Below are 25510 nucleotides of genomic sequence, written 5' to 3'. Positions count from 1 at the left end.
GGTGAGAGACACGGAGAGACACGGTGAGACACGGTGAGAGACACGGTGAGAGACACGGTGAGAGAGACACGGTGAGACACGGTGAGAGAGACACGGTGAGAGACACGGAGAGACACGGTGAGACACGGTGAGAGACACGGTGAGACACGGTGAGAGAGACACGCAGAGACACGGTGAGAGAGACACGGTGAGAGACACGGAGAGACACGGTGAGACACGGTGAGAGACACGGTGAGACACGGTGAGAGAGACACGGAGAGACATGGTGAGACGCGGGGAGACACGGGGAGACACGGGGAGACACGGAGAGACACGGGGAGACACGGGGAGACACGGGGAGACGCGGGGAGACACGGAGAGACATGGTGAGACGCGGGGAGACACGGGGAGACACGGAGAGACACGGGGAGACACGGGGAGACGCGGGGAGACACGGAGAGACACGGGGAGACACGGGGAGACACGGGGAGACACGGAGAGACACGGAGAGACACGGGGAGACACGGAGAGACACGGGGAGACACGGGGAGACACGGGGAGACGCGGGGAGACGCGGGGAGACACGGGGAGACACGGGGAGACACGGGGAGACGCGGGGAGACACGGGGAGACACGGGGAGACACGGGGAGACACGGGGAGAGACGGGGAGACACGGGGAGACACGGGGAGACACGGTGAGACACAGAGACACACGGTGAGACACGGTGATACACAGAGACACACGGTGAGACACGGCGAGAGACACGGAGCGAGTTGACGCATCTTTCGTGCACGGGGAGACGCACTTCCAGCCTGAGACGCTGCACAAACTCCAAGCCTGGCAGCGTATATTTAAGTTTAAATATTTAAGCTTAAATATTTAAGCTTAAATATTTAAATATTTAAGTTTAAATATTTAAATATTTAATCTTAAATATTTAAGCTTAAATATTGGTGGTGTTTCATTCAGACGCTGTCTCCCCGACAGACCTGTTCTCCACCTGAGGACGGCTGCTTGCGTTGTGGCCGAAACGTCGTGAGAATTGTATTTTATTTTGTTTTATTTTATTATTTTATTATGCTAATTATTTAATTATGTTTCATTATTTTATTATGTTTTATTTTATTATTTTATTATGTTTCATTATTTTATTTTGTTTTATTTGTATTATTTTATTATGTTTCATTATTTTATTTTGTTTTATTTGTATTATTTTATTATGTTTCATTATTTTATTTTGTTTTATTTTATTATTTTATTATGTTTCATTATTTTATTATGTTTCATTATTTTATTATGTTTTATTTTGTTTTATTTTATTATGTTTCATTATTTTATTTTGTTTTATTTGTATTATTTTATTATGTTTCATTATTTTATTATGTTTTATTTGTATTATTTTATTATGTTTCATTATTTTATTATGTTTTATTTGTATTATTTTATTATGTTTTATTATTTTATTATGTTTTATTTGTCTTATTTTATTATGTTTCATTATTTTATTATGTTTTATTTGTCTTATTTTATTATGTTTTATTATTTTATTATGTTTTATTTGTCTTATTTTATTATGTTTCATTATTTTATTATGTTTTATTTGTCTTATTTTATTATGTTTCATTATTTTATTATGTTTCATTTGTATTATTTTATTATGTTTCATTATTTTATTATGTTTCATTATTTTATTATGTTTTATTTGTCTTATTTTATTATGTTTCATTATTTTATTATGTTTCATTTGTATTATTTTATTATGTTTTATTATTTTATTATGTTTCATTATTTTATTATGTTTTATTTGTATTATTTTATTATGTTTCATTATTTTATTATGTTTCATTATTTTATTATGTTTCATTATTTTATTATGTTTCATTATTTTATTATGTTTTATTATTTTATTATGTTTTATTATTTTATTATGTTTCATTATTTTATTATGTTTTATTATTTTATTATGTTTCATTATTTTATTATGTTTCATTATTTTATCATGTTTTATTTGTATTATTTTATTATGTTTTATTATTTTATTATGTTTTATTATTTTATTATGTTTCATTATTTTATTATGTTTTATTTGTATTATTTTATTATGTTTTATTATTTTATTATGTTTTATTATTTTATTATGTTTTATTATTTTATTATGTTTCATTATTTTATTATGTTTTATTATTTTATTATGTTTTATTATTTTATTATGTTTCATTATTTTATTATGTTTTATTATTTTATTATGTTTTATTATTTTATTATGTTTCATTATTTTATTATGTTTCATTATTTTATTATGTTTTATTATTTTATTATGTTTTATTATTTTATTATGTTTTATTATTTTATTATGTTTTATTTGTATTATTTTATTATGTTTCATTATTTTATTATGTTTTATTTGTATTATTTTATTATGTTTCATTATTTTATTATGTTTTATTTGTATTATTTTATTATGTTTCATTATTTTATTATGTTTCATTATTTTATTATGTTTTATTATTTTATTATGTTTTATTATTTTATTATGTTTTATTTGTATTATTTTATTATGTTTTATTATTTTATTATGTTTCATTATTTTATTATGTTTTATTATTTTATTATGTTTTATTATTTTATTATGTTTTATTATTTTATTATGTTTTATTTGTATTATTTTATTATGTTTCATTATTTTATTATGTTTTATTATTTTATTATGTTTTATTATTTTATTATGTTTCATTATTTTATTATGTTTTATTATTTTATTATGTTTTATTATTTTATTATGTTTTATTATTTTATTATGTTTTATTATTTTATTATGTTTCATTATTTTATTATGTTTCATTATTTTATTATGTTTTATTATTTTATTATGTTTCATTATTTTATTATGTTTTATTATTTTATTATGTTTCATTATTTTATTATGTTTTATTATTTTATTATGTTTTATTTGTATTATTTTATTATGTTTTATTATTTTATTATGTTTCATTATTTTATTATGTTTTATTTGTATTATTTTATTATGTTTCATTATTTTATTATGTTTTATTATTTTTTTATGTTTCATTATTTTATTATGTTTCATTATTTTATTATGTTTTATTATTTTATTATGTTTCATTATTTTATTATGTTTCATTATTTTATTATGTTTCATTATTTTATTATGTTTCATTATTTTATTATGTTTTATTATTTTATTATGTTTTATTATTTTATTATGTTTCATTATTTTATTATGTTTTATTTGTATTATTTTATTATGTTTCATTATTTTATTATGTTTCATTATTTTATTATGTTTCATTATTTTATTATGTTTTATTATTTTATTATGTTTTATTATTTTATTATGTTTCATTATTTTATTATGTTTTATTATTTTATTATGTTTCATTATTTTATTATGTTTCATTATTTTATTATGTTTTATTTGTATTATTTTATTATGTTTCATTATTTTATTATGTTTTATTATTTTATTATGTTTCATTATTTTATTATGTTTTATTATTTTATTATGTTTCATTATTTTATTATGTTTCATTATTTTATTATGTTTTATTTGTATTATTTTATTATGTTTCATTATTTTATTATGTTTCATTATTTTATTATGTTTTATTTGTATTATTTTATTATGTTTCATTATTTTATCATGTTTCATTATTTTATTATGTTTTATTATTTTATTATGTTTCATTATTTTATTATGTTTCATTATTTTATTATGTTTCATTATTTTATTATGTTTCATTATTTTATCATGTTTCATTATTTTATCATGTTTTATTTGTATTATTTTATCATGTTTTATTTGTATTATTTTATTATGTTTTATTTGTATTATTTTATTATGTTTCATTATTTTATCATGTTTTATTTGTATTATTTTATTATGTTTTATTTGTATTATTTTATCATGTTTTATTATTTTATCATGTTTTATTTGTATTATTTTATTATGTTTCATTATTTTATCATGTTTTATTTGTATTATTTTATTATGTTTTATTTGTATTATTTTATCATGTTTTATTATTTTATCATGTTTTATTTGTATTATTTTATCATGTTTCATTATTTTATCATGTTTTATTTGTATTATTTTATCATGTTTTATTTGTATTATTTTATTATGTTTTATTTGTATTATTTTATTATGTTTTATTTGTATTATTTTATCATGTTTTATTTGTATTATTTTATTATGTTTTATTTGTATTATTTTATTATGTTTTATTTGTATTATTTTATTATGTTTTATTTGTATTATTTTATCATGTTTTATTTGTATTATTTTATTATGTTTTATTTGTATTATTTTATCATGTTTTATTTGTATTATTTTATTATGTTTTATTTGTATTATTTTATTATGTTTTATTTGTATTATTTTATCATGTTTTATTTGTATTATTTTATTATGTTTTATTTGTATTATTTTATCATGTTTTATTTGTATTATTTTATTATGTTTTATTTGTATTATTTTATTATGTTTTATTTGTATTATTTTATTATGTTTTATTTGTATTATTTTATTATGTTTTATTTGTATTATTTTATCATGTTTTATTTGTATTATTTTATCATGTTTTATTTGTATTATTTTATTATGTTTTATTTGTATTATTTTATTATGTTTTATTTGTATTATTTTATCATGTTTTATTTGTATTATTTTATCATGTTTTATTTGTATTATTTTATCATGTTTTATTTGTATTATTTTATCATGTTTTATTTGTATTATTTTATCATGTTTTATTTGTATTATTTTATTATGTTTTATTTGTATTATTTTATTATGTTTTATTTGTATTATTTTATCATGTTTTATTTGTATTATTTTATCATGTTTTATTTGTATTATTTTATCATGTTTTATTTGTATTATTTTATCATGTTTTATTTGTATTATTTTATCATGTTTTATTTGTATTATTTTATCATGTTTTATTTGTATTATTTTATCATGTTTTATTTGTATTATTTTATCATGTTTTATTTGTATTATTTTATCATGTTTTATTTGTATTATTTTATTATGTTTTATTTGTATTATTTTATTATGTTTTATTTGTATTATTTTATCATGTTTTATTTGTATTATTTTATCATGTTTTATTTGTATTATTTTATCATGTTTTATTTGTATTATTTTATCATGTTTTATTTGTATTATTTTATCATGTTTTATTTGTATTATTTTATCATGTTTTATTTGTATTATTTTATTATGTTTTATTATTTTATCATGTTTTATTTGTATTATTTTATCATGTTTTATTTGTATTATTTTATTATGTTTTATTTGTATTATTTTATCATGTTTTATTTGTATTATTTTATTATGTTTTATTTGTATTATTTTATCATGTTTTATTTGTATTATTTTATCATGTTTTATTTGTATTATTTTATTATGTTTTATTTGTATTATTTTATCATGTTTTATTTGTATTATTTTATCATGTTTTATTTGTATTATTTTATTATGTTTTATTTGTATTATTTTATCATGTTTTATTTGTATTATTTTATTATGTTTTATTTGTATTATTTTATTATGTTTTATTTGTATTATTTTATCATGTTTTATTTGTATTATTTTATTATGTTTTATTTGTATTATTTTATCATGTTTTATTTGTATTATTTTATTATGTTTTATTTGTATTATTTTATTATGTTTTATTTGTATTATTTTATCATGTTTTATTTGTATTATTTTATCATGTTTTATTTGTATTATTTTATCATGTTTTATTTGTATTATTTTATCATGTTTCATTATTTTATTATGTTTTATTTGTATTATTTTATCATGTTTTATTTGTATTATTTTATTATGTTTTATTTGTATTATTTTATCATGTTTTATTTGTATTATTTTATCATGTTTTATTATTTTATTATGTTTTATTTGTATTATTTTATTATGTTTTATTTGTATTATTTTATCATGTTTTATTTGTATTATTTTATTATGTTTTATTTGTATTATTTTATTATGTTTTATTTGTATTATTTTATTATGTTTTATTTGTATTATTTTATCATGTTTTATTTGTATTATTTTATCATGTTTTATTTGTATTATTTTATTATGTTTTATTTGTATTATTTTATTATGTTTTATTTGTATTATTTTATCATGTTTTATTTGTATTATTTTATCATGTTTTATTTGTATTATTTTATTATGTTTTATTTGTATTATTTTATTATGTTTTATTTGTATTATTTTATCATGTTTTATTTGTATTATTTTATTATGTTTTATTTGTATTATTTTATTATGTTTTATTTGTATTATTTTATCATGTTTTATTTGTATTATTTTATCATGTTTTATTTGTATTATTTTATCATGTTTTATTTGTATTATTTTATTATGTTTTATTTGTATTATTTTATTATGTTTTATTTGTATTATTTTATCATGTTTTATTTGTATTATTTTATCATGTTTTATTTGTATTATTTTATCATGTTTTATTTGTATTATTTTATTATGTTTCATTATTTTATCGTGTTTTATTTGTATTATTTTATCATGTTTTATTTGTATTATTTTATTATGTTTCATTATTTTATCATGTTTTATTTGTATTATTTTATCATGTTTTATTTGTATTATTTTATCATGTTTTATTTGTATTATTTTATTATGTTTTATTTGTATTATTTTATCATGTTTTATTTGTATTATTTTATTATGTTTCATTATTTTATTGTGTTTTATTTGTATTATTTTATTATGTTTTATTTGTATTATTTTATCATGTTTTATTTGTATTATTTTATCATGTTTTATTTGTATTATTTTATTATGTTTTATTTGTATTATTTTATTATGTTTTATTTGTATTATTTTATCATGTTTTATTTGTATTATTTTATCATGTTTTATTTGTATTATTTTATTATGTTTTATTTGTATTATTTTATTATGTTTTATTATTTTATTGTGTTTTATTTGTATTATTTTATTATGTTTTATTTGTATTATTTTATCATGTTTTATTTGTATTATTTTATCATGTTTTATTTGTATTATTTTATCATGTTTTATTATTTTATTATGTTTTATTTGTATTATTTTATTATGTTTCATTATTTTATTGTGTTTTATTTGTATTATTTTATCATGTTTTATTTGTATTATTTTATCATGTTTTATTTGTATTATTTTATCATGTTTTATTTGTATTATTTTATCATGTTTTATTATTTTATTATGTTTTATTTGTATTATTTTATTATGTTTCATTATTTTATTGTGTTTTATTTGTATTATTTTATTATGTTTTATTTGTATTATTTTATCATGTTTTATTTGTATTATTTTATCATGTTTTATTTGTATTATTTTATTATGTTTTATTTGTATTATTTTATTATGTTTTATTATTTTATTATGTTTTATTTGTATTATTTTATTATGTTTCATTATTTTATTGTGTTTTATTTGTATTATTTTATCATGTTTTATTTGTATTATTTTATCATGTTTTATTTGTATTATTTTATTATGTTTTATTTGTATTATTTTATCATGTTTTATTATTTTATCATGTTTTATTTGTATTATTTTATTATGTTTCATTATTTTATTGTGTTTTATTTGTATTATTTTATTATGTTTTATTTGTATTATTTTATTATGTTTTATTTGTATTATTTTATCATGTTTTATTTGTATTATTTTATCATGTTTTATTTGTATTATTTTATCATGTTTTATTTGTATTATTTTATCATGTTTTATTTGTATTATTTTATCATGTTTTATTTGTATTATTTTATCATGTTTTATTTGTATTATTTTATCATGTTTTATTTGTATTATTTTATCATGTTTCATTATTTTATCATGTTTTATTTGTATTATTTTATTATGTTTTATTTGTATTATTTTATCATGTTTCATTATTTTATCATGTTTTATTTGTATTATTTTATTATGTTTTATTTGTATTATTTTATCATGTTTTATTTGTATTATTTTATTATGTTTTATTTGTATTATTTTATCATGTTTCATTATTTTATTATGTTTTATTTGTATTATTTTATTATGTTTTATTTGTATTATTTTATCATGTTTTATTTGTATTATTTTATCATGTTTTATTTGTATTATTTTATCATGTTTTATTTGTATTATTTTATCATGTTTTATTTGTATTATTTTATCATGTTTTATTTGTATTATTTTATTATGTTTCATTATTTTATTGTGTTTTATTTGTATTATTTTATTATGTTTTATTTGTATTATTTTATTATGTTTTATTTGTATTATTTTATCATGTTTTATTTGTATTATTTTATCATGTTTTATTTGTATTATTTTATCATGTTTTATTTGTATTATTTTATCATGTTTTATTTGTATTATTTTATCATGTTTTATTTGTATTATTTTATCATGTTTTATTTGTATTATTTTATCATGTTTTATTTGTATTATTTTATCATGTTTCATTATTTTATCATGTTTTATTTGTATTATTTTATTATGTTTTATTTGTATTATTTTATCATGTTTCATTATTTTATCATGTTTTATTTGTATTATTTTATTATGTTTTATTTGTATTATTTTATCATGTTTTATTTGTATTATTTTATTATGTTTTATTTGTATTATTTTATCATGTTTCATTATTTTATTATGTTTTATTTGTATTATTTTATTATGTTTTATTTGTATTATTTTATCATGTTTTATTTGTATTATTTTATCATGTTTTATTTGTATTATTTTATCATGTTTTATTTGTATTATTTTATCATGTTTTATTTGTATTATTTTATCATGTTTTATTTGTATTATTTTATCATGTTTCATTATTTTATCATGTTTTATTTGTATTATTTTATTATGTTTTATTTGTATTATTTTATCATGTTTCATTATTTTATCATGTTTTATTTGTATTATTTTATTATGTTTTATTTGTATTATTTTATTATGTTTTATTTGTATTATTTTATTATGTTTTATTTTCATTATTTTATTATGTTTTATTTGTATTATTTTATTATGTTTTATTTGTATTATTTTATTATGTTTTATTTGTATTATTTTATTATGTTTATTATTTTATCATGTTTTATTTGTATTATTTTATATGTTTTATTTGTATTATTTTATCATGTTTCATTATTTTATTATGTTTTATTTGTATTATTTTATTATGTTTTATTTGTATTATTTTATCATGTTTTATTATTTTTATTATGTTTTATTTGTATTATTTTATTATGTTTTATTTGTATTATTTTATCATGTTTCATTATTTTATCATGTTTTATTTGTATTATTTTATTATGTTTTATTTGTATTATTTTATTATGTTTTATTTGTATTATTTTATTATGTTTCATTATTTTATCATGTTTTATTTGTATTATTTTATCATGTTTTATTTGTATTATTTTATCATGTTTTATTATTTTATCATGTTTTATTTGTATTTATTTTATCATGTTTTATTTGTATTATTTTATCAGTTTTATTTGTATTATTTTATCATGTTTTATTTGTATTATTTTATCATGTTTTATTTGTATTATTTTATCATGTTTTATTTGTATTATTTTATCATGTTTCATTATTTTATCATGTTTTATTTGTATTATTTTATTATGTTTTATTTGTATTATTTTATTATGTTTTATTTGTATTATTTTATTATGTTTTATTTGTATTATTTTATCATGTTTTATTTGTATTATTTTATTATGTTTTATTTGTATTATTTTATCATGTTTTATTTGTATTATTTTATTATGTTTTATTTGTATTATTTTATCATGTTTTATTTGTATTATTTTATTCATGTTTCATTATTTTATCATGTTTTATTTGTATTATTTTATCATGTTTTATTTGTATTATTTTATCATGTTTTATTTGTATTATTTTATCATGTTTTATTTGTATTATTTTATTATGTTTTATTTGTATTATTTTATTATGTTTTATTATTTTATCATGTTTTATTTGTATTATTTTATTATGTTTTATTTGTATTATTTTATTATGTTTTATTTGTATTATTTTATCATGTTTTATTTGTATTATTTTATTATGTTTTATTTGTATTATTTTATTATGTTTTATTATTTTATCATGTTTTATTTGTATTATTTTATTATGTTTTATTTGTATTATTTTATCATGTTTTATTTGTATTATTTTATCATGTTTTATTTGTATTATTTTATTATGTTTTATTTGTATTATTTTTAATGTTTTATTTGTATTATTTTATTATGTTTTATTTGTATTATTTTATTATTATGTTTTATTTGTATTATTTTTATCATGTTTTATTTGTATTATTTTATCATGTTTTATTTGTATTATTTTATTATGTTTTTATTTGGTATTATTTTATCATGTTTTATTTTGTATTATTTTATTATGTTTTATTTGTATTATTTTTATCATGTTTTATTTTGTATTATTTTATCATGTTTTATTTGTATTATTTTATTATGTTTTATTTGTATTATTTTATCATGTTTTATTTGTATTATTTTATTATGTTTTATTTGTATTATTTTATTATGTTTTTATTTGTATTATTTTATCATGTTTATTTGTATTATTTTATCATGTTTTATTTGTATTATTTATTATGTTTTATTTGTATTATTTTATCATGTTTTATTTGTATTATTTTATCATGTTTTATTTGTATTATTTTATCATGTTTTATTTGTATTATTTTATCATGTTTTATTTGTATTATTTTATTATGTTTTATTTGTATTATTTTATCATGTTTTATTTGTATTATTTTATCATGTTTTATTTGTATTATTTTATTATGTTTATTTGTATTATTTTATCATGTTTTATTTGTATTATTTTATCATGTTTTTATTTGTATTATTTTATCATGTTTTATTTGTATTATTTTATCATGTTTTATTTGTATTATTTTATCATGTTTTATTTGTATTATTTTTATTATGTTTTATTTGTATTATTTTATCATGTTTATTTGTATTATTTTATCATGTTTTATTTGTATTATTTTATCATGTTTTATTTGTATTATTTTATCATGTTTTATTGTATTATTTTATCATGTTTTATTTGTATTATTTTATCATGTTTTATTTGTATTATTTTATCATGTTTTATTTGTATTATTTTATTATGTTTTATTTGTATTATTTTATCATGTTTTATTTGTATTATTTTATTATGTTTTATTTGTATTATTTTATCATGTTTTATTTGTATTATTTTATCATGTTTTATTTGTATTATTTTATCATGTTTATTTGTATTAATTTTATCATGTTTTATTTGTATTATTTTATCATGTTTTATTTGTATTATTTTATTATGTTTTATTTGTATTATTTTATCATGTTTTATTTGTATTATTTTATCATGTTTTATTTGTATTATTTTATCATGTTTTATTTGTATTATTTTATTATGTTTTATTTGTATTATTTTATCATGTTTATTTGTATTATTTTATTATGTTTTATTTGTATTATTTTTATTATGTTTCATTATTTTATCATGTTTTATTTGTATTATTTTATCATGTGTTTATTTGTATTATTTTATCATGTTTTATTTGTATTATTTTATCATGTTTTATTTGTATTATTTTATCATGTTTTATTTGTATTATTTATCATGTTTTATTTGTATTATTTTATCATGTTTTATTTGTATTATTTTATCATGTTTTATTTGTATTATTTTATTATGTTTTATTTGTATTATTTTATCATGTTTCATTATTTTAATCATGTTTTATTTGTATTATTTTATCATGTTTCATTATTTTATTATGTTTTATTTGTATTATTTTAATCATGTTTTATTTGTATTATTTTATTATGTTTCATTATTTTATCATGTTTTATTTGTATTATTTTATCATGTTTTATTTGTATTATTTTTATCATGTTTTATTTGTATTATTTTATCATGTTTTATTTGTATTATTTATCATGTTTTATTATGTATTATTTTATCATGTTTTATTTGTATTATTTTATTATGTTTCATTATTTTATCATGTTTTATTTGTATTATTTTATCATGTTTTATTTGTATTATTTTATCATGTTTCATTATTTTATTATGTTTTATTTGTATTATTTATCATGTTTTATTTGTATTATTTTATTATGTTTTCATTATTTTATCATGTTTTATTTGTATTATTTTATCATGTTTTATTTGTATTATTTTATCATGTTTTATTTGTATTATTTTATCATGTTTTATTTGTATTATTTTATCATGTTTTATTTGTATTATTTTATTATGTTTTATTTGTATTATTTTATCATGTTTCATTATTTTATCATGTTTTATTTGTATTATTTTATCATGTTTTATTTGTATTATTTTATCATGTTTTATTTGTATTATTTTATCATGTTTTTATTTGTATTATTTTATCATGTTTTATTGTATTATTTTATTATGTTTCATTATTTTATCATGTTTTATTTGTATTATTTTATTATGTTTTATTTGTATTATTTTATCATGTTTTATTTGTATTATTTTATTATGTTTCATTATTTTATCATGTTTTATTTGTATTATTTTATTATGTTTTATTTGTATTATTTTATTATGTTTTATTTGTATTATTTTATCATGTTTTATTTGTATTATTTTATTATGTTTTATTTGTATTATTTTATCATGTTTTATTTGTATTATTTTATCATGTTTTATTTGTATTATTTTATCATGTTTTATTTGTATTATTTTATCATGGTTTTATTTGTATTATTTTATTATGTTTTATTTGTATTATTTTATTATGTTTTATTTGTATTATTTTATCATGTTTCATTATTTTATCATGTTTTATTTGTATTATTTTATCATGTTTATTTGTATTATTTTATTTATGTTTTATTGTGTATTATTTTATCATGTTTTATTTGTATTATTTTATCATGTTTCATTATTTTATCATGTTTTATTTGTATTATTTTTATCATGTTTTATTTGTATTATTTTATTATGTTTTATTTGTATTATTTTATCATGTTTTATTTGTATTATTTTATCATGTTTTATTTGTATTATTTTATCATGTTTTATTTGTATTATTTTATTATGTTTTATTTGTATTATTTTATTATGTTTTATTTGTATTATTTTATCATGTTTTATTTGTATTATTTTATTATGTTTTATTTGTATTATTTTATTATGTTTTATTTGTATTATTTTATCATGTTTTATTTGTATTATTTTATCATGTTTTTATTTGTATTATTTTATTATGTTTTATTTGTATTATTTTATCATGTTTTATTTGTATTATTTTATCATGTTTTATTTGTATTATTTTATCATGTTTTATTTGTATTATTTTATCATGTTTTATTTGTATTATTTTATCATGTTTTATTTGTATTATTTTATTATGTTTTATTTGTATTATTTTATCATGTTTTATTTGTATTATTTTATCATGTTTTATTTGTATTATTTTATCATGTTTTATTTGTATTATTTTATCATGTTTTATTTGTATTATTTTATCATGTTTTATTTGTATTATTTTATCATGTTTTATTTGTATTATTTTATCATGTTTTATTTGTATTATTTTATTATGTTTTTATTTGTATTATTTTATCATGTTTTATTTGTATTATTTTATCATGTTTTATTTGTATTATTTTATTATGTTTTATTTGTATTATTTTATCATGTTTTATTTGTATTATTTTATCATGTTTTTATTTGTATTATTTTATCATGTTTTATTTGTATTATTTTATCATGTTTTATTTGTATTATTTTTATCATGTTTTATTTGTATTATTTTATCATGTTTTATTTGTATTATTTTATCATTTTTATTTGTATTATTTTATCATGTTTTATTTGTATTATTTTATCATGTTTTATTTGTATTATTTTATCATGTTTTATTTGTATTATTTTATCATGTTTTATTTGTATTATTTTATCATGTTTTATTTGTATTATTTTATTATGTTTTATTTGTATTATTTTATTATGTTTTATTTGTATTATTTTATTATGTTTTATTTGTATTATTTTATCATGTTTTATTTGTATTATTTTATTATGTTTTATTTGTATTATTTTATCATGTTTTTATTTGTATTATTTTATCATGTTTTATTTGTATTATTTTATTATGTTTTATTTGTATTATTTTATTATGTTTTATTTGTATTATTTTATCATGTTTTATTGTATTATTTTATCATGTTTTATTTGTATTATTTTATTATGTTTTATTTGTATTATTTTATCATGTTTTATTTGTATTATTTTATCATGTTTTATTTGTATTATTTTATCATGGTTTTATTTGTATTATTTTATCATGTTTTATTTGTATTATTTTATTATGTTTTATTTGTATTATTTTATCATGTTTTATTTGTATTATTTTATCATGTTTTATTTGTATTATTTTATCATGTTTTATTTGTATTATTTTATTATGTTTTATTTGTATTATTTTTATCATGTTCATTATTTTATTATGTTTTATTTGTATTATTTATTATGTTTTATTTGTATTATTTTATCATGTTTCATTATTTTATTATGTTTTATTTGTATTATTTTATCATGTTTTATTTGTATTATTTTATTATGTTTTATTTGTATTATTTTATCATGTTTTATTTGTATTATTTTATCATGTTTTTATTTGTATTATTTTATCATGTTTTATTTGTATTATTTTATCATGTTTTATTATTTTATTATGTTTTATTTGCATTATTTTATCATGTTTTATTTGTATTATTTTATTTATGTTTTATTATTTTATTATGTTTTATTTGCATTATTTTATCATGTTTTATTTGTATTATTTTATTATGTTTTATTATTTTATTATGTTTTATTTGCATTATTTTATCATGTTTTATTTGTATTATTTTATTATGTTTTATTATTTTATCATGTTTTATTTGTATTATTTATCATGTTTTATTTGTATTATTTTATTATGTTTTATTATTTTATTATGTTTTATTTGCATTATTTTATCATGTTTTATTGTATTATTTTATCATGTTTTATTTGTATTATTTTATTATGTTTTATTATTTTATTATGTTTTATTTGTATTATTTTATCATGTTTTATTTGTATTATTTTATTATGTTTCATTATTTTATTATGTTTTATTTGTATTATTTTATTATGTTTTATTATTTTATTATGTTTTATTTGTATTATTTATTATGTTTTATTATTTTATTATGTTTTATTTTCATGTTTTATTTGCATTATTTTTATAATGTTTTATTTTTATTATTTTATTACTTCCCTTCTACGTGACGACTTTACCGAAAGAACCAAGAAGATGAATCTCCCTGCTGCTGCAGTCACGAAAGAAGCTTCACATCGAAATGTAGCTACTACTGGCCAAGGCTAATTAGAGAAAATATCGAAATTGAAAGAAATCAAAATTACCCTCCAACTGGTCACAGTGACCAGCTCACCACACTAACCACCACGTGACTGGTCACATGACCAGCTCACCACACTAATCACCCCGTGACTGGTCACATGACCAACTCACCACACTAACCACCACGTGACTGGTCACATGACCAGCTCACCACACTAATCACCCCGTGACTGGTCACATGACCAACTCACCGACACTAACCACCACGTGACTGGTCACATGACCAGCTCACCACGCTAATCACCCCGTGACTGGTCACATGACCAGCTCACCACACTAATCACCCCGTGACTGGTCCACATGACCAACTCACCACACTAACCACCACGTGACTGGTCACATGACCAACTCACCACACTAACCACCACGTGACTGGTCACATGACCAGCTCACCACGCTAATCACCCCCGTGACTGGTCACATGACCAACTCACGACACTAACCACCACGTGACTGGTCACATGACCAACTCACCACACTAACCACCACGTGACTGGTCACATGACCAGCTCACCACGCTAATGACCACGTGACTGGTCACATGACCAGCTCACCACGTGACTGGTCACGTGACCAGCTCACCACGCTAATGACCACGTGACCAGGCTACGACGGACCGGGACCCACACGACGTGTGGATGAGTCCTTCAGGGTGAACAACCTCGTGGGTGACTCTGGCTTGTATCCACCGCGGAGTCGACCGGCTCCGCCCTGAGCCAGGACCCCCTTCCAGAATCCTCCAGAAGGATCCCGACCACCGACCACGTGACCCCCCACCCACCCCCCCCACCTCACTTGGGGCCTCTGCGGTAGACGGAACCGGTCACGTCGAGTTCTATGGGGTCAACCCGGAGCGCCACGGGACTTGTTGGCGAGCCCGTTCCCGTGGCCGGGGCTATCACAGCCTTCCCTGTAGGGGTCGGCACTGCACGCAGGGCGTGGTGCCACCCAGCGCTGTCGGTCAGCGTTTGCCGTGACCCTCTTGAGCCGGTACCACACCCCACGTCGCCGTGGTGACGGCGGTGTGAACACGACCGCTACAACACGTGACCCTCTAGCGCCACTACCACACCCCACGTCGCCGTGGTGACCGCCGTGTGAACACACCACTACAACCGTGACCCTCTAGCACCAGTACCACATCCACGTCGCCGTGGTGACCGCCGTGTGAACACACCGCTACACAGTGACCCTCTAGCGCCACTTACCACACCCACGTCGCCGTGGTGACGGCGGTGTGAACACACCGCTACAACCGTGACCCTCTAGCGCCACTACCACACACACACCCTATGGGGAACCTCATTTGCCGGTAAAAATATGATAATTGTTTTTTTTTGTACCCTTCTATCTGGCAACAAAAACTGACACCTTTTTTTTACAAGGAGTCATGTTTGCATAGACCACAATACCTGCAGTCGTAATACAAACAAAAGACACAACTCTGATAATGTATGTGCACTGTCCTTGAAGTTGATTGGTCCACACCCGAGACAGCTTTCCTTAGAGCCTAGTCTCACATGGTGTTGGACCAGATGAAAACTCAAAGACAATGCACCATCAGAGTATGAGAGCTCGGGGCAAGCATTTTACACCATTGGAAACCTCATTTGCCAGTAGCAAAATATGATAATTGTTTTTTTTAACCCTTCTATCTGGCAAACAAAACTGACACCGTTTTACAACGGTGTCAAAAGGACAGTGCATACATTATCAGAGTTATGTTCTTTTGTTTGCATTATGACTGCAGGTATTGCGGTCTATGCAAACATGACTCCTTGTAAAAAGGTGTCAGTTTTGTTGCCAGATAGAAGGGTACAAAACCAATTGTGGCACACACGACCGCCGTGGTAACGGCAGTGTGAACACACCGCTACACCATGACCCTCTAGCACCGGTACCACACACACATCGCCGTGGTGACTGTGGTGTGAACACACCGCTACACCGTGACCCTCTAGCGCCACTACCACATCCACGTCGCCGTGGTGACCGCCGTGTGAACACACCGCTACACCGTGACCCTCTACCACATCCACGTCACCGTGGTGACCGCCGTGTGAACACATCGCTACAACCGTGACCCTCTACCACACCCACGTCGCCGTGGTGACTGTGGTGTGAACACACCGCTATACCGTGACCCTCTAGCACCGGTACCACATCCCCTCTAGCACCGGTACCACATCCACACCGCTGTGGTGACTGCAGTGTGAACACACCGCTACACCGTGACCCTCTAGCACCGGTACCACATCCACACCGCTGTGGTGACTGCAGTGTGAACACACCGCTACACCGTGACCCTCTACCACACCCACGTCGCCGTGGTGAACTGCGGTGTGAACACATCGCTACACCGTGACCCTCTAGCGCCAATACCACACACACTCCGCCGTGTGAACACATCGTTACACCGTGTCCCTCTAGCGCTGGTACCACATCCACGTTGCCGTGGTGACCGCCGTGTGAACACACCGCTACACCATGACCCTCTACCACATCCACGTCGCCGTGGTGACCGCAGTGTGAACACACCGCTACACCGTGACCCTCTAGCACCGGTACCACATCCACACCGCTGTGGTGACTGCAGTGTGAACACACCGCTACACCGTGACCCTCTACCACACCCACGTCGCCGTGGTGACTGCAGTGTGAACACACCGCTACACCGTGACCCTCTAGCGCTGGTACCACATCCACGTTGCCATGGTGACTGCAGTGTGAACACATCGCTACACCGTGACCCTCTACCACATCCACATCACCGTGGTGACCGCCGTGTGAACACACCGCTACACCGTGACCCTCTAGCACCGGTACCACATCCACACCGCTGTGGTGACTGCAGTGTGAACACACCGCTACACCGTGACCCTCTACCACACCCACGTCGCCGTGGTGAACTGCGGTGTGAACACATCGCTACACCGTGACCCTCTAGCGCCAATTACCACACACACTCCGCCGTGTGAACACATCCTTACACCGTGTCCCTCTAGCGCTGGTACCACATCCACGTTGCCGTGGTGACCGCCGTGTGAACACACCGCTACACCGTGACCCTCTACCACATCCACGTCGCCGTGGTGACCGCAGTGTGAACACACCGCTACACCTTGACCCTCTAGCACCGGTACCACATCCACACCGCTGTGGTGACTGCAGTGTGAACACACCGCTACACCGTGACCCTCTACCACACCCACGTCGCCGTGGTGACTGCAGTGTGAACCCTCTAGCGCTGGTACCACATCCACGTTGCCGTGGTGACTGCAGTGTGAACACATCGCTACACCGTGACCCTCTACCACATCCACATCACCGTGGTGACCGCAGTGTGAACACACCGCTACACCGTGACCCTCTAGCGCTGGTACCACACACACTCCGCCGTGTGAACACATCGCTACACCGTGACCCTCTAGCGCTGGTACCACATCCACGTCGCCGTGGTGACCGCCGTGTGAACACATCGCTACACCGTGACCCTCTAGCACCGGTACCACATCCACACCGCTGTGGTGACTGCAGTGTGAACACACCGCTACACCGTGACCCTCTACCACATCCACGTCGCCGTGGTGAACCGCGGTGTGAACACACCGCTACACCGTGACCCTCTAGCGCCAATACCCCACACACTCCGCCATGTGAACACATCGCTACACCGTGTCCCTCTAGCGCTGGTACCACATCCACGTTGCCGTGGTGACCGCCGTGTGAACACACCGCTACACCATGACCCGCGTTACAGTGACATCCCGCCATGTCACCGCACGCACACAATAGGCAGGAAGGACAAGGTCAACGGGCACCCGTTGGTTCTCACGGTAAAGTCACGGAGTTAGGAATAAAAGAAAACGAAACAAAATTCGGTAAAGTTACGCGGGTACAAAATTAAATAAAATGAAAACAACTCAATTAAGTCACGACGTTTAGGAGGCAACACAAGCTTCCGTCTTTCAGACACGAAAGCTTCAAAATAAGGTCAATGGGCTCGCAAACGGCACGTTGCCTCAGTAATCCCGCCCCGTGCAAGGGCGCAGAAGAGCGGTGACCACATCTACGCCTCGATATACAAGAAGGGGAACAAGATGAAGACTTGGTACCTCATTTGCCAGTAAAAAATATGATAATTGTTTTTTTACCCTTCTATCTGGCAACAAAACTGACACCTTTTTTACGAGGAGTCATGTTTGCATAGAGCACAATACCTGCGGTCATAATGCAAACAAAACACACAACTCCGAACATTAGTGTATAGTATAGTGTAGTGTATAATGTAGTGTATAATGTAGTGTATAGTGTAGTGTATAATGTAGTGTATGTAGTGTAGTGTATAGTGTAGTGCATAGTGTAGTGTGTAATGTATAGTGTAGTGTATAGTGTAGTAGTGTAGTGTATAGTGTAGTATATAGTGTATAATGTAGTGTAGTGTATAGTGTAGTGTATAGTGTAGTGTATAGTGTATAGTAGTGTATAGTGTAGTGTATAATGTATAGTGTAGTGTATAGTGTAGTGTATAGTGTAGTATATAGTGTATAATGTAGTGTAGTGAATAGTGTAGTGTAGTAGTGTATAATGTAGTGTAGTGTGTAGTGTATAGTGTATAATGTAGTGTATAGTGTAGTGTATAGTGTAGTGTATAGTGTAGTGTATAGTGTAGTGTAGTGTATAGTGTAGTATATAGTGTATAATGTAGTGTAGTGTATAGTGTATAATGTAGTGTATAGTGTAGCGTAGTAGTGTATAATGTAGTGTGGTGTATAGTGTAGTGTATAGTGTATAATGTAGTGTAGTAGTGTAGTGGTGTAGTGTATAATGTAGTGTAGTAGTGTAGTGTATAGTGTAGTGTAGTAGTGTATAGTGTAGTGTATTGTGTAGTATATGGTGTAGTGTATAGTGTAGTGTATAGTGTAGTGTATAGTGTAGTGTATAGTGTAGTGTATAGTGTAGTGTATAATGTAGTGTATAGTGTAGTGTATAGTAGTGTATAGTGTATAATGTAGTGTAGTGTATAGTGTAGTGTATAGTGTAGTGTATAGTGTAGTGTATAGTGTATAATGTAGTGTAGTGTATAGTGTAGTAGTGTAGTGGTGTAGTGTAGTATATAGTGTATAGTGTAGTGTATAGTGTAGTATATAGTGTATAGTGTAGTGTATAGTGTAGTGTATAGTGTAGTGTGTATAGTGTAGTGTATAGTGTAGTGTATAGTGTAGTGTATAGTGTAGTGTGTATAGTGTAGTGTATAGTGTAGTGTATAGTGTAGTGTATAGTGTAGTGTAGTATATAGTGTAGTGTATAGTGTAGTATATAATGTAGTGTATAGTGTAGTATATAATGTAGTATATAGTGTAGTGTATAGTGTAGTGTAGTATATAGTGTAGTGTATAGTGTAGTATATAATGTAGTGTATAGTGTAGTGTATAGTGTAGTGTATAGTGTAGTATATAATGTAGTGTATAGTGTAGTGTATAGTGTAGTGTATAGTGTAGTGTATAGTGTAGTATATAATGTAGTGTATAGTGTAGTGTATAGTGTAGTGTGTATAGTGTATAGTGTAGTATGTAGTGTAGTATGTAGTGTATAGTGTAGTGTATAGTGTAGTGTATAGTGTAGTGTAGTGTATAGTGTAGTGTATAGTGTAGTGTATAGTGTAGTGTATAGTGTAGTGTAGTGTATAGTGTAGTGTATAGTGTAGTGTATAGTGTAGTGTAGTAGTGTATAGTGTAGTGTATAGTGTAGTGTATAGTGTAGTGTAAAATGTAGTGTAGTGTATAGTGTAGTATATAATGTAGTGTATAATGTAGTGTAGTATGTAGTGTATAGTGTATAATGTAGTGTATAATGTAGTGTAGTATGTAGTGTAGTGTATAGTGTAGTGTACAGTGTAGTGTACAGTGTATAGTGTAGTGTACAGTGTAGTGTACAGTGTATAGTGTAGTGTATAGTGTAGTGTATAGTGTAGTGTACAGTGTAGTGTAGTGTACAGTGTAGTGTACAGTGTAGTGTACAGTGTAGTGTATAGTGTAGTGTACAGTGTAGTGTGGTGTACAGTGTAGTGTACAGTGTAGTGTACAGTGTAGTGTACAGTGTAGTGTACAGTGTAGTGTACAGTGTAGTGTATAATGTACCCAGGAAGTTTGTCCGCACGCTGTCGCGCAGTCCGACACTCCGCTGGCGGACGTCGAACAGAAGCGTGGACATGGCCACGGGGGGAGACACGGAGACACGAAGACAGGGGGACAGAGAGAGACAGAGACACGGAGACACAGGGAGACACAGGGAGACACAGAGAGACACAGGGGGACACAGGGGGACAGGGAGACACGGACACACAGATACACAGAGAGACAGAGACACAGAGACACAGAGACACGGAGACAGGGGGACACAGAGACACAGAGACACAGGGAGACACAGGGAGACACAGAGAGACACAGGGGGACACAGGGGGACAGGGAGACACGGACACACAGATACACAGAGAGACAGAGACACAGAGACACAGAGACACGGAGACAGGGGGACACAGAGACACAGAGACACAGGGAGACACAGGGAGACACAGAGAGACACAGGGGGACACAGGGGGACAGGGAGACACGGACACACAGATACACAGAGAGACAGAGACAGAGAGACACAGAGACACGGAGACAGGGGGACACAGAGACACAGAGACACAGGGAGACACAGGGGGACAGAGACACAGAGACAGAGACACAGAGACACAGGGAGACACAGAGAGACAGACACAGGGAGACACAGACAGAGAGACACAGAGACACAGGGGGACACAGGGAGACACAGAGAGACAGAGACACAGAGACACAGAGACAGAGAGACACAGGGAGACACAGAGACACAAAGACAGGGGGACACGGGGACACAGAGAGACAGAGACACAGAGAGACACAGGGAGACAGAGAGACACGGAGACAGGGAGACACAGGGGGGGGGGGACAACCCCGCAGAGAGACAGACAGGCAGACAGTCAGTCAGACAGAAAGACAGACAGAAAGACAACCCCGCAGAGAGACAGAGAGGCAGACAGTCAGCCCCGCAGTCAGTCAGCCAGCCAGACAGACAGTCAGTAAGACAGGCAGACAGTCAGTAAGACAGACAGTCAGTCAGCCAGCCAGACAGACAGTCAGCCAGCCAGCCAGACAGACAGTAAGACAGGCAGACAGTCAGTAAGACAGGCAGACAGACAGTCAGTAAGACAGGCAGACAGTCAGTAAGACAGACAGTCAGTCAGCCAGCCAGACAGACAGTCAGCCAGCCAGCCAGACAGACAGTAAGACAGGCAGACAGTCAGTAAGACAGGCAGGCAGGCAGAGAGACAGTCAGACAGAAAGACAACCCCGCAGACAGGCAGAGAGACAGCGCCTTAGTCAGAAGCTACAGCTCTTCGGATTCTATATTTACATCGACGCCGGTGACGTCACTCGCGAGTGACGTCATTTAACCGTTACCTCGCCGCCATTTTACGTAGGGCAAGGGGCTTTGGTGGGTGCGGGGCTGACACAAATTTGTTTAATTTTTAATATTTTATTTTTTTATCTCTGCGTAGTAAGTGTCATTTTCTAATTGATTACGCCTCGAAAGTGCTGAGAGTTGCTGTTATTACTCACAAATTTTGCTTTTGTGGACCAGGAAACAACAGCAAAGTCTCCATTTAAAGCTTTCGTGACTGCAGGGAGATTCATCTTCTTGGTTCTTTCGGTAAAGTCGTCACGTAGAAGGGAAATAATATTTTATTTCTTATTTTTTTATTTTTTTATTGTTATTTTATTTGTATTTATTTTAGTTTATTTTTATTGTCATTTTATTTTTAATTGTATTTAATATTATATTTTAGTTTATTTTTATTTTATTTTTAATTGTATTTCATATTTAATTTTAGTTTATTTTATTGTTATTTTATATTTAATTGTATTTAAAATGTAATATTAGTTTATTTTTATTGTTATTTTATTTTTAATAGTATTTAATATTTATTTTTAGTTAATTTTTATTGTAATTTTATTTTAAATTGTTTTTAATATTTAATTTTAGTTTATTTTTATTGTTATTTTTATTTTATTATGTTTATTTTTATTATTTTATTATTTCCATTCAACGTCACTTCACCGAAAGATGAATCCCTGCAGTCACGAAAGCTTTAAATCGAAATATTTTAAAGTTATTAGAATTATGTTTTTTTTTTTTGGGGGGGGGGGGGTCAAAAATCGTCAAAAATCGCGTGACGTCATTTATGGACGGCCCCATATGAGTCATAAGCAATTAAAAAGTAACATTTACTACCCTGGAACGAAAATATCGATTTATTTTGCATTACGCAATGTTTATCAATGGGGCGGTGACGTCATTCCACAGGCCACACCCCCTACACCAGCCCCTACCCAAGATGGCCGCCCAGCTGCGTTGTGGGCTGTTCCAACACACTGAACCCTCAGGGAGAAAACAAAACGCTCAGATGTCAAAAAAAAAAATCTTCTTTGGTTCTTTCGATAAAAGTTACGTAGATTGATAGAAAAAAAATAATAAGAGACAATAAAGGGGATAAAAAAAATAACAAAAAATTTAAAATAAACATTTCATAATAATAAAACACCAAAAAAACACGAAAGTTGTCTGTGGCCTGGTTCTTAATCGGAGTGTACTGACAATCTATGATGTCTACATAATCGATAATCTTATTTAAAAATTATATTAATTTTATTTCGTATTATTATGTTAACAAAAAGTTACGTATATCCTACGTTGTGTAAATAATTTATAAGGATTTTATCGATAACCAAAGTTACTTTAGATGCTATTGACAGTTGGGGCCGTGGGTTGGGTAGTTTGTAATTGATGTACATCGTGTGGATGTCATACATTTCGTATAATTAAAATTTAATGACTTTAATAGTTTACTGATCTTCTTGGTTCTTTCGGTAAAGTCACGTAGAAGGGAAGTAATAAAATAATTTTATTTATTTTTATTATTTTATTACTTCCCTTCTACGTGACTTTACCGAAAGAACCAAGAAGATGAATCCCTGCAGTCACGAAAGAAGCTTTAAATCGAAATTTAGTTTACTGATATTTGATTATTTCATTTTATTATTTTTATTTCATTAATTTCATTGTAATATTTAATGTAATAATTTGTATTTACATTTGTTATTTTTATTTGATTATTTTTCTTTTCTACTTTTATTTCATCATTTTTATTTCAACATTTTTATTACATTTTTCGTTAGTTTATTTCATGTTTTTTTCTCTATCATCTACGTGACTTTACCGAAAGAACCGAGCATAGTTTAGATGTATTATTATGATGAACTCGTAATTTAAATTTTGTGACTTTAATATTTTATTGCTATTTGATTTTTTTTTATTAATTTCATTGTAATATTTTATGTCATTATTTGTATTTAAATTTGTTATTTTTATTTGATTATTTTTCTTTTCTACTTTTATTTCATCATTTTTATTTCAACATTTTTATTACATTTTTCGTTAGTTTTTTTCATATTTTTTTCTCTATCATCTACGTGACTTCCGAGCATAGTTTAGATGTATTATTATGATGAACTCGTAATTTAAATGTTATGACTTTAATATTGTATTGATATTTGATTATTTATATTTAATTATTTTTATTTGATTAATTTCATTGTAATATTTTTATCTAACTATTTGTATTTGAATGTTTTATTTTTATTTTATTCGTTTTATTTTCTACTTTCATTTCATCATTTTAACACAAATTTTAGTTAGTTTATTTTCATATTTTTTTCTCTATCATCTACGTGACTTTACCGAAAGAACCGAGCATAGTTTTGATGTATTATTATGATGATGAACTCGTAACAGATTCCACACCCCCTCGTGGTAGAAGTTAAATTGGTTGGGTCCAAAGGATTGGGGGGGGGTCACGGGGGGGTCACGGGGGGGTCGTGGGCAACTGGCCAAGAGGGGCACGAAATCTCGCGAGAGTTGAAACGACCCGCGTCAGTGAAGGGCAAATAT

General features: G+C 26.0%; 1 protein-coding gene across 1 annotated transcript in view; it reads right to left on the bottom strand.

The window, feature by feature from the left end:
* Nucleotides 1-22912, bottom strand: part of LOC144955098 (DDB1- and CUL4-associated factor 6-like) — a gene marked incomplete at its 3' end in the record, with an annotated part of 31304 nt that extends 8392 nt beyond the window's left edge. Inside the window, exon 1 of the mRNA XM_078885434.1 lies at nt 21619-22912. Within this exon, the coding sequence (XP_078741560.1) occupies nt 21619-21691 (73 nt within the window). The remainder of the gene's footprint in view (nt 1-21618) is intronic.
* Between the last annotated feature and the right edge of the window lie 2598 nt (nt 22913-25510).

Source organism: Lampetra fluviatilis, unplaced genomic scaffold, assembly GCF_964198595.1.
Source record: "Lampetra fluviatilis unplaced genomic scaffold, kcLamFluv1.1 SCAFFOLD_173, whole genome shotgun sequence".
NCBI lineage: Eukaryota > Metazoa > Chordata > Hyperoartia > Petromyzontiformes > Petromyzontidae > Lampetra > Lampetra fluviatilis.
The sequence above is the reverse complement of the archived record's forward strand: the minus strand, read 5'-3'. Positions and strand labels throughout refer to the sequence as shown.